A 12,114-nucleotide genomic window follows, 5' to 3' on the forward strand; every position below is an offset into this window, starting at 1 on the left:
ACGCGGGGCTCGAACTCACGGACCGCGAGATCGTGACCTGGCTGAAGTCGGACGCTTAACCGACTGCGCCACCCAGGCGCCCCTAAATCCCATTTTCAACTCCATGCCTCACTTAGCTTCCTCTATTATGCCTGGTCTCCCGGAGTTCTGAGCCTCAACATTCAGTGTTTCTAGTCACCCCTTGCAAGTGGTTTGTGGTCCAGCTTTGTGGAATAAGAGAACTTGCCTAGGGCCCAAACATTCTATATATAGATATTCAACTAATCACCCTTGTTTTCTGGTCCTTGTCTCACTTGCACTTTCCATGGTACCTCTTACATTCAAATTCTAGACCTTTCTAGGGTTCTGTTGGGCAAACTGGTGTGCTTCACACTGATATTCTCCTTGACACTTAGGTTATAACTTACTCCATTCAGCTGTACAAGTTAATTCTCTTCCACCTGTATCCTCTCTTCCATAATATCCATCTCTCACATCTGCTTTGATCTCCTATGGTTTTTGTTTGCTTTTATTTTTTTTTTTTTTGTAGGTTTATGCTTCCTTTTCCTTCCTTCTTCCTTTATTCCTTTATTTTATTTTTTACTTATTTTTGAGAAAGTGTGCTCACAGAAGTGGGGGAGGGGCAGAGAGGGATACAGAGGATCCAACGTGGGCTCCATGCTGACAGCCAAGAGCCCCACGTGGGCCTCAAACTCACAAACCATGAGATCATGACCTAAGTTGAAGTCAGACACTCAACTGAGCAAGCCACCCAGGTGCACTGACTCCTTTTATTTCTTTATTATTATTTTCATGGTATTTTCATGGAAGGAAAGGAAATAGACACATGAAGGCAATATGTTGTGTTTAACTCGAGGAAATTCTGCTGGTGATATTAAATAGTACCACTAATGAGGAAGGAAGGAAAGACAAGAAACTAACATTTACTGTCTACCATATGCCAGATACTAAGTTCACAAAAACCTTAAATGGTAGGTTACCATCACCATTTTTCAGATAAGGATTCTGAAACCCCAAAAAATTAAGTATTAACATGGTAACAGTTGCATAACCAGTAAATGAAAAAGCAGTCTTGTATTCAAACCTGAGTTTTTCTGGGCTCTAAATAAATCACAAGAGTCATCTTTTTCCACCAAAATGCAGTCGAATTGGAAATACAGAATCAAAGGACAATACTCCTTCATTATCAGAATAATGCTGGTAAAAAACAAGCACATACCTCTTTCAATCCATGGCTCAAAATCAACTGGCTCTTTAGAGGTGCTCTTTTCAATCCTCAACGTCCTCACTGACATTGTAAGCAAACAAAATGAATAAAGTGTTAATTACCTACCTGATTTTATGTTGCTGTCCCTATATTCCTTTTTTCCTCTGTTTCAAAGTGTCAACCACTGGTGGGACTGCACAAAATACTGGGATCAGAAACACCATTGAAAAATCATCCACATACTCTGTTTTTCTGTAGGGCCCAATGGTAAAATGCAGTCTTATGTCACTATAATCTTATAAATGTACTAACAACACAAAGTTAGTAGAGTCTTTTTAAAAAAATTTTTTTAAAGTTTATTTATTTTTGAGAGACAGAGAGAGAGAGAGAGAGAGAGTGCAAGCAGGGGAGGGGCAGAGACAGAGGGAGATACAAAATCCAAAGCAGGCTCCAGGCTCTGAGCTGTCAGCACAGAGCCTGACACAGGGCTCGAACTCACGAACTGTGAGATCATGACCTGAACCGAAGTTGGACGCTGAACCGACTGAGCCACCCAGGCACCCCTAGAATCTTTGAATTGGTATCATCCAGAGTTTTTTGAATACTGGTAATAATAATAATAATAATAATAATAATAATAAATTATTTTTATATTCTGATAATATTATTAATTATTATTATTATTATTATTATTATTATTATTAGCGGTCTTGGTCATAAATATTTACTAGAGAAACTACTGTGAGCCAGGCCTATTCACTCATTCACTCCTGACCATAATCTTATGAGAAAAAATATTACCAATCCACTTTATTGATGAGGAAACAGGCTTAGAGAAATCAGGCACCCTAGAGAAGTAAGGCAAAGTGTTCAATGATACACAACTAGTAGGGGCCAAAAGTGGAATTCTAACTTTAGGTGTGTCTGACTCCAGAGCCTCTAAAATTAATGTCCGAAGAGAGACTTAACCAGAATGTAGGCATTTTCCTTCTGTGTTGATTTTTCTCCATTACCCCTAACCCAGATCCTGCTACCCCAGAACCACTCTTCTCTTCTTTGTTCTGTGCCCTAGGGGGAGGATCCCTGTAGACAGCACCACTGGCTACTGGTCAGATTTGGCTAATGGGAGGCACTGGGAGGAAATTGGAGGGCAGTGGCGAAGTGAGATCAAGTTTTTTCTCCACTCCCTTCCTGCTTCCATGCCATGTCTTTGACAGTGGTTGGGTCCCTTCATGATTACAGCTGCTGCTGGGCCACAGGCGCCAGCTCCCACTGGGCTCCGATAACATTGTTTCCATCCCTATCCCAGGAGTGGTAATGACTTATTGCTGTAGCCAGTTTCAGGATGTTCCCACCATCCCTGATTTGTTTCTTTATTCAGACCATAATTTTGTAAGTAATCTCATCAATAAATTCATTTGAACCATCTGGGATATATTGTTTCCTGCCATGACTTTGTCTGAAATACTTTATCCTTAAATAAACATAAGACAGGATTAGAATGATGTTCCAATGGGAGAGTCTCCTCCTAAACCCCTCAGAAAATGCCATTATTAATAGAAGAATCAAAATTATCCCATGCAAATAATCAGGGTTATCAGATTTTCAGAAAGAATTTGACAGAGAACCCCAAGCCAAATGAATCTGGAATAAAGATGTTGAAGAACTTAGTGTTCTGGCAAGCTGGCTTCTTATGTTTACAATAGGTCTTTTGCCAAAGATTATCAAATAGTAAATTGCATGGAAATTATTATGCACTTTGGAAGGATTTCAAATTTGCAATTTTAGAGAAGCTAACTGTGCTCAAGGCAGTTAACCCATATTCCTCACTCTCCCACCCCAGCCATAAAACTGCAAAAAAAGTTAGTGTTCTGCCAAGAAGTTTACTTGTTTTGCCAAAAGTTTACATATGTGCCCTTTGCCTATGGGAAAATTAAAAGATGATGAATAATCACATATGATATGCTTACCAAAGTAACTTTGGATTACAAGTCTTTCAATCCTTACATGTTTGTGAAAACAAATAATGAACTCCTGGGGAAACATTCCTGTTGTGGTCCAAAATGTATCTGGATTCCTATTGTTAATTTTAAAGAAAAAGAGAAAGGAAAAGCCAAATAAAAATGTTTAATCACAAAATTCTAGTGAATAAGTATTTTTAAAAAAATAAATGACCCTGGATTCTTATAATTCCTTTCTATCTCTTCCTTCTGCCTCTAGTCTCTCCCCAACTTTAATACTTCTTCTTTACTACTAGCAGATCTATTTTTTAAAAACACAGAAACAGAACTGATATCGCTCTGGTCTGAAAGCCTTCAGTGGCCCCTTATTGCTCATAAACATGACTGTGTGGTATGGCATTTTACGACCCTGTACAATTTGGTCCATTATTAAAGTACACTGTCTCCCATCATAGTATCCTCTCTCATTACTGTAGTCACATCGGGCCAATTAAGATTCTGCAAAGACATCATATAGGCTCATGTTTCTGTGCCTCACTTAATTCATGAGATTCTCTTGACCCAAAAGCCTTTTTTCCCTTACAAGTTTATTCACTCTTTGGTCCCATCTCTCAACCCCAACAAATCAGAATCACTTCCTCAGGCCTCCTTTGCACTTAGCATCGATTTTTGCATTGGTACTTATTTCTTGTGTTTTTATGGCTCCTGCTAGATGCGGACTTTTCTGAGTCAAACCACTTTCTCTTACTTATCTTTATACCCCAGCAACTATCACAATGGCTGACCCATAGTAGATGCAGAATAGATGTGTGTTGAGAAAAAAATGCACCCAATTTTAAGTCACATATATAATTAAATATATAGTACTAAATATAACTATATAACTATAAATATATAGTACTGCCTACAGAAATAACCATTTCTATTTTCTTTTTCTTTTTTTGGAGGCAAATTTATACCTATGGTGAAATTTATCTTAAGTCTATAATTCAATGAGTTTAGACAATGTATATAGGTCAACCAATACCTCAATCAAGGTATATAACATTTCCATTGTTCCAGAAACTTTCCTTCTCTTTCCTTCCAGACAATTCTTACCTCCCTTAGGCAATTACTGCTCTGATTTCTATGACCACAGACTATGCCAAAATTTGGTTACTCATTCTTTCGTTTGATATTTTGTTAGATATTTGGATTGCTTCCAGTTTTTTAGTATTATGAATAGGTGATTACAAACATTCTTGTACAAGTGTTTTTGTGGACATATTTTCAATTTCTCTTGGGTAATTATTAGGAGTAGAAATGCTGGGTCACAGGGCAGAGGTATATTTAATTTTACAAGAAGCTGTCAGATTTCCAAAGTGGTTGTACTATTTTACATTCCTACCATCAATGTAAGAGAGTTCTAGTTGCTCCACACCCTTGTCAACACTTGCTATTGTCAGTCTTTTAAATGTTAGCCATGCTAGTGGATGTAAAATGGTGTCCTACAATGATATTAATTTGCATTTCCCTGATAACAAATGTTGCTAAGCATTTTTTTCATGGGCTTTTTGGCCATTCACACATTTTCTTTTGTGAAATGCCTGTTAAGTGTTTTTTCTTTTATTATTAAACTGTTTATATAGTTGACTCTTGAACAATGTGGGGGTTAGGGCTGCCGACCTGATACGCAGTCAAAATCTATGTATAACTTTTGACCCCCAAAACCTAACTACTAATAGCCTACTATTTACCAGAAGTTTTACTGACAACACAATCAATTAACACATATTTTGTATGTTATATGTACTATATAATGATACAATAAAGTAAGCTAGAGTAAAAAACATGTTAAGAAAATCTGCAGGAAGAGAAAATACGTTTACACCACTGTACATATATTTATTCAGAAAAAAATCCCATGTAGTTCAAACCCATGTTGTTCAAGGGTCAACTGCACATTACTATATATTTTTGTAGGGGTCCTTTGTGAAATAATATGTATTGTGTATATTTTTTTCCAGTCTGTAGTTTGCCTTTTCCTTTTCCTCCTTGTGTATTTCAATGGGTAGAAGTTTTATTTTTGGTGAAGTCCAGTTTTACAACTTTTTTTCTTTTATGTTTAGTGATTTTTACGTCCTAAGAAATCTTTGCTTACCCCATTGTCATGAAGGTACATTCTAATGTTTTCTTCTCGAAGCTTAGTAATTTTAGCTCTGAGTGGAGATCTATGATCCATCTTGAATTAACTTTTGTGTTTGGTATAAGGTATGGGTAGAGGTTCATTTTTATTTGTATGTTTATTCAGTTGTTCCAGCACCATTTACTAAAAGACTTTCCTTTTCTTATTTAATTGCTTTGATGTCTTTGCCTAAAATTAATGGACTGTATATGGGTAGATCTATTTCTGCCTCCTCCATTTTATTCCATTGTTCTGTTTCTATATCCTTAGCCTTCTGTTGAAAATTAATTGACCTTGGGGCATCTGGGTGGCTCAGTCAGTTAAGCATCTGACTTCAACTCAGGTCATGATCTCACAATTCGTGGGCTCAAGCCCCGTGTGAGGCTCTGTGCTGACAGTTCAGAGCCTGGAGCCTGCTTCAGATTGTATCTCCCTCACTCTCTGCCCCTCCCCTGCTCATGCTCTCTCTCTCTCTCTCTCTCTCTCTCTCTCTCTCTCTCAAAAATAAATAAACGTTAAAAAAATTTAAAAAAGAAATAAAATTAATTGACCTTGCATAAGTGGGTCTATTTCTGGGCTTTCTATTCTGTCCCACTGATATAGATACCTATCTTTACAAAAATATCACACTGTTTTGATTACTGTAAGTTATTTTTAAATCTTGAAATCAAATCACATAAGTGCTCAAACTTTCTTCTTTTTCAAGATTATTTTGACTAGACGAGACCCTTGCATTTCCATATACATTTCAGAATCAACTTGTGTTTTATGCAAAAAGTCATTTGAGATTTTAATCGACATTGTGCTGAATCGATGGTTATGTTAGGGAGAAATTGCATCTTGATAATATGAAATTTTCCAATCATTAATGTAGTGCATTTTTTTCATCTATTTAGTTATTTAATTTTTCTCAGCAACATTTTATAGTTTTCAGTGTAAATGTTTGCATATCTTATTAAATTTATTCTTAACTCTCTTATATTTTAACTGCTATTGTAAATGGAATTTTTTAAACTTCAGTTTCCAAATGTTTCCTGCTATTATATAGTAATACAGTTGATTTTTATATATTGACCTTGCTAAATTTACTTATTAGCTCTAGTAGGCTTTCTTTGGTAGATTCCTTGTTTTTTGTAGATTCAGATGAAACAATGCAATCTGTGAACAGAGACAATTTTATTCCTTCTAATATTTATGCTTTTTATATCTTTTTTTTTTCCTTATTGCATGGTTTAAAACCTCCAGGTCAATGCTGAATAGAAATGGTGAGAGCAAACATTCTTGCTCTATTTCTAATCTCAGGGTGAAAGCATTTATTATTTCAGCACTAAGCTGAATGTGTTTAGTAGATGACTTTATCAGACCGGTTAAACTGGTTGGTTGCTAAGAATTGTTATCATAAATGAATGTTGGATTTTGTCAAAATCATCTATTGGGATGATCATCTGATTTTTCCCCCTCGTTCTGGCAATGTGGTGAATTACACCCAACCTTGTATTCCTATGATAACGTGGTAAATATGCCAACCTTGCATTCCCAGGATTAATTCCATTTGCTGAATTCAGTTTATAAGGATTTTTGTGTCTATGTTCATAAAGAATATTGTTCTTTAATTTTTCTTTCTTGTTCCTTTCCTCCCTTTCCTTTCCTTGTAATGTTTTTGTCAGATTTTAGTTTCAGGGTTACACTGTTCTCATAAAAAACAATTTGAGAAATGTTTCTTCCTCTATTTTTGAAAGATTTATACTATTTTTTCCTCAAAATATTTGATAGACTTTACGATAGCTACATGGCTATTCAAATACCCTTTTTCACCTTTTGTCATTTTTATAGGTTGAGTTTTTCAAGGAATCTGTCCATTTAAGTCGTCAAATTTATCAGCCTAAATTTGTTCTTTTTTAATTAAAAACATTTTTTTAATGCTTATTTATTTTTGAGAGAGAGAGAGAGAGAGACAGAGCACAAGTGGGGGAGGGGCAGACAGAGTGGGAGGGACAGAATCCAAAGCAGGCTCCAGGCTCTGAGCCATTCAGTGCAGAGCCTGATGTGGCGCTCGAACCCATGAACCGTGAGATCATGACCTGAGCCGAAGTTGGATGCTTAACTAACTGAGCCACCTAGGCGCCCCTAATGGAAAATATTTTTAAACTGAGGTATAACTGACATCTAACATATTAATTTCAGGCATACAACATAATGATTTAATATCTTCAATTTGTCCTTGATAGTGACTTATTAATCTTTTAGAAGCTGTACTGATATTGCTTTTTTTAAAAAATGTTTTTAATGTTTATTTATTTTTGAGAGAGAGAGAGAGAGAGAGACAGAGCACAAGCAGGGGAGGGGCAAAGGGAGAGGGAGACACAGAATCTAAAGCAGGCTCCAGGCTCTGAGCTGTCAGCATAGAGCCCAACATGGGGCTTGAACCCATGAACTGTGAGATCATGACCCAAGCCGAAGTTGGATGCTTAACTGACTGAGCCACCCAGGGAACCCAATATTGCTTCTTTCATTGCTGGTACTGGTAATTTATATTTTCTCTATTCTTTCTTGGTCAATCTTACTAGTGGTCTATAACTTTTATTAATCCCTTCAGATAATCAATTTTGGCTTTGTTAATTTTTTCTAATTGTCTACTTTCTATTTCATTGATTTCTGCTCTTTATTATTTATTTTCTTCTACATTCTTTGGGTATACTTTGTTCTTCTTTATCTAGCTTCCTAAGGTGGAAATTTATTTGTTGATTCTTAAAAATTCTTTATAATAGAAAATATTCATGCTATAAATTTCCCTGGAATCACCCACGTTAGCTGCATCTACAAATGTGAATATATTGTGTTTTCATCATCATTCAGTTAAAAATATTTTCTAATATACCTTGTGATTTCTTCTTTGACCCATGGGTTATTTAGAAGTGCCATGCTTAAAATCTAAGTTTCAGAGATATTCTTCCAGATGTCTATTTAAAATTTATTTGTAATTTACTTACATAGTGGTCAGAGAACAAATTCTTTTCTCCAGCTTTATTGCAATATATTCAACATAACAACATTACATAAGTTTAATGTATACAACATGATGATTTGATACGTGTATGTGTTGTAAAATCATGACCACAATAAAGAACACAACCATCATCTCACATGTTTACCATTTTTTGGAAAATATATTCCCTAAGATCTGAATCTTTTGACATTTATTGAGATTTTATGCCCCAGTACATTTTAGTGAATGTTTAATGTATACTTGTTCCCTGTGCCATTGTTGATTATAGTGTTGTATAAATGTCAGTTTAGTCAAGGTGACTGACAGTATTGTGCAGATCATTCTATCTTTACTATGCCTTTACTATCTGTATCTTTAGATTTTTCATCTGGCTGCTTTACCATTACTGAAAGAAAGTTGTTAAAATCTTCAAGTATGATTATGGATTGTCTATTTCTCTTTCATCTGTCAGCTTTTGCTTTATAAATTTTGAAGATCTATTATTAGGTCAGTATACATTTAGGATTATTATCTCTTCCTGATGAAAAGATGCTCACACCTTGTAAAATGTCCCCTTTAGCTCTGGTAATTCTCCTCTTTTACATTCTACTTTGTCTAATATGAATATAGCCAGTTACTTTCCTATGTTTGTTTATAGAATGCATCTATTTCATCCTCTTATTTTCAACCTATTTGTGACTTTATACTTAAGGTACATCTCATGCAGACAGCATATACATGGGTATTGTCCTTTTATCCAGTCTGACAATTTCTGCCATTTAATTAAAATGGCTAGCCCATTGGCATTTAATGTAATTATTGCTATGGTTGGATTTAAGTCTACCATCTTGCTATTCATTTTCTATTTGCCCTCCCATCTATTTTTTTCTTGTTCTATTTCTCCTTTTTTATTTACTTTTGACCGAATAAAAAACCCTAGGGGCGCCTGGGTGGCGCAGTCGGTTAAGCGTCCGACTTCAGCCAGGTCACAATCTCACGGTCCGTGAGTTCGAGCCCCGCGTCGGGCTCTGGGCTGATGGCTCAGAGCCTGGAGCCTGTTTCCGATTCTGTGTCTCCCTCTCTCTCTGCCCCTCCCCCGTTCATGCTCTGTCTCTCTCTGTCCCAAAAATAAATAAACGTTGAAAAAAAATTTTTTTAAATAAAAAAAAAAAAAACTAAAATTCCATTTAATTTTCTATTGGTTTTATATCTCTTTTTTTGGTGTGTGGCTATTCTCAAGGTCATAATAACCTCATGATAGTCAATTTACATTGAACTCCACTTGTGTGCCATTATTTTCATGTATTTTACATTCACATACATAACATTTACTACTATATGTATATAATAAATCCCACAGTACAATGTGTCTTTTTCCCCATTATGTGGCCAGTTGAATTTTTAAAAAAATTAAAAGAAAAAGGATAGTTTTTTACATCCACCCAAATATTTACAATTTCCAATGTACCTAATTTCTTCCTCAGATTTGAATTTCCATTTAGTATTACAACACTTCAACATGCAGAACTTCCTTTAGCATTTCCTGTGATGCAGGGCTAGTTGTGATGAATAAAATGTTTCTATTTCACCCTGAATTTTGAAGGATATATTAGCTAGATACAGAATTCTGAGTTGACAGGGGTTTTCTGTTGTTTCTTTTTTCAGCATTTAAGATTTAAGATTTTGTTCCATTGTCACCTGTGTTCCACTGTTTGTGATGCAAAGTCAGCTGTCACTGGTACTACTGTTCCCTTGTAGTTAATATATTTTTTCCTGCAGCTATTTAAAAAATATTTTTCTTACTTTTCAGCAGACTGCAGTATGGTCTCTTTGTAATTACCTTGCTTGGGGCTTGCTGAGTTTCTTGGATTTGTCACTTGGCATTTTTTAATAAGACTGGAGAAAATCCAGCTTAAAAGTAGAAAAAATTTGAATATCCATCAGCCTGGTGAGTGGATAAATAAAATGTGCTATATCCATACAATGGAATATTATTTGGCAATAAAAAAAATGAAGCACTGATATGTGCTATAACATGGATGAAACTTGAAACCATGTAAGTGAGGGGCACTTGGGTGGCTCAGTCGGTTAAGCATCCGACTTCGGCTCAGGTCATAATTTCTTATGAGTTCAAGCCCCATGTTCTGAACTGTCAGCACAGAGCCTGGAGCCTGCTTTGGAATCTGTGACTCCCTCTCTGCTCCTCCCCCGCTCGTGCTCTGTCTCTCTCAAAAAGTAAATAAACGTTAAAAAAATATTTTTAAGAAAAAAAAGAAAACATGTAAGTGAAAGAAGCTAGTCACAAAAGACCATATGTATGATTCCATTTACATTAAATCTCTGAAAGGCAAATCTATAGAGATATAACATAAAGTAGATTATTGAGAGCCTAGGGCTGATGGGGATAGGGGGAATATAAGATGACTGCAATGGGTTGCAATGGAGAGTAAAGAAATGCTCTAAAATTGATTATGGAGATAGGTGTATAACTGTGAATATGCTGGAAGCCAATAAATTGTACCTTTTATTTTATTCTATCTATCTATCTATCTATCTATCTATCTATCTATCTATCTACCTATTTATTTATTTATTTATTTAGAGAGAGGAAAAGAGAGAAAGAGCATATGGGGAAGGGGCAGAGAGAAAGGGAAAGAAATCTTAAACAGGCTCCATACCCAGCACAGTCCATGAATTTGAGCCCCACATTGGGCTCTATACCAACAGCTCAGAGCCTAGAGCCTACTTTAGATTCTGTGACTCCCTCTCTCTCTCTCTCTCTGCCCCTCCCCCACTTGTACTCTCAAAAATAAAAATAAAACATAAAGAAAATTTATTATTTTTTTAATAATTTTTTAAAATTTAATGTTTATTTATTTTGAGAGACAGAGAGAGAGAGAGATAGTGCAAGCAGGGGAGAGGCAGACAGAAAGGGAGACACAGAATTTGAAGCAGGCTCCAGGCTCTGAGCTGTCAACACAGAGCCTGACGCGGGGCTAGAACTCACGAGCCATAAGATCATGACCTGAGCCGAAGTCAGATGCTCAACCAACTGAGCCACGCAGGCGCCCACTCCCAAAATTAAAAAAAAAAAAACAAAAACATAGGCAGTAATCTCTTGACATCAGCTGTAGAAACATTTTTATAGATATATTCCCTTTGGCAAGAGAAACAAAAGCAAAATTAAACTATTAGGACTAAACCAAATAAAAAGCTTTTGTACAACAAAGGAAACCATCAACAAAACAAAAAGAGAACACACTCAATGGGAGAATATATTTGCAAATGATATATCCAATAAGGGGTTAATACCCAAAATATATAAAGAATTCATACAATTTAACACTAAAAAAACCCAAATAATCCAATTAAAAAGAGGCAGAAGACATGAACAGATAGTTCTACAAAGAAGATATCCAGATGGCCAACAGACCCTCAAAAGATGCTCAACATCACTCATCATCAGGGAAATGCAAATCAAAACCACAATGAGATACTACTTCACACCTGTCAGAATGGTTGAAATCAACAACACAAGAAGCAAGAGGTGTTGGCAAGGATGTGGACAAAAAGGAACCCTTGTGCACTGTTGGTGGGAATTAAAACCAGTGCCATCATGGTGGAAAACAGTATGGAGGTTGCTCAAAAAACTAAAGATAGGATCACCATAAGATCCAGTAATTCCACTACTGGGTATTTACCCAGAGAAAATGAAAACACTAATTCAAGAAGACAAAAGCACCACTCTGTTTATTGCAGCATTATTTATTAATAACCAGGATATGGAAGCAACTCA

The 12,114-nt window shown here is 35.9% G+C and overlaps 1 protein-coding gene across 11 annotated transcripts in view; it reads right to left on the bottom strand.

Moving 5' to 3' along the window:
- IFT25 (intraflagellar transport 25) overlaps positions 1-12,114 on the bottom strand; it is a 43,710-nt gene that overhangs the window by 18,362 nt on the left and 13,234 nt on the right. For 10 of the 11 annotated variants that reach the window (XM_040470328.1, XM_040470332.1, XM_040470327.1 and 7 more), the window contains 2 exons: positions 3,178-3,284; positions 1,220-1,288 (listed from right to left, as the gene is read on the bottom strand). In XM_040470328.1, coding sequence (XP_040326262.1) covers positions 1,220-1,288; positions 3,178-3,284 — 176 coding nt within the window. The remainder of the gene's footprint in view (positions 1-1,219; positions 1,289-3,177; positions 3,285-12,114) is intronic. The other variant, XM_040470335.1, reaches the window with a different exon arrangement.

This window comes from Herpailurus yagouaroundi, unplaced genomic scaffold (assembly GCF_014898765.1).
Source record: "Herpailurus yagouaroundi ecotype Mexico unplaced genomic scaffold, PumYag 77, whole genome shotgun sequence".
NCBI classification, from domain to species: Eukaryota; Metazoa; Chordata; class Mammalia; order Carnivora; family Felidae; genus Herpailurus; species Herpailurus yagouaroundi.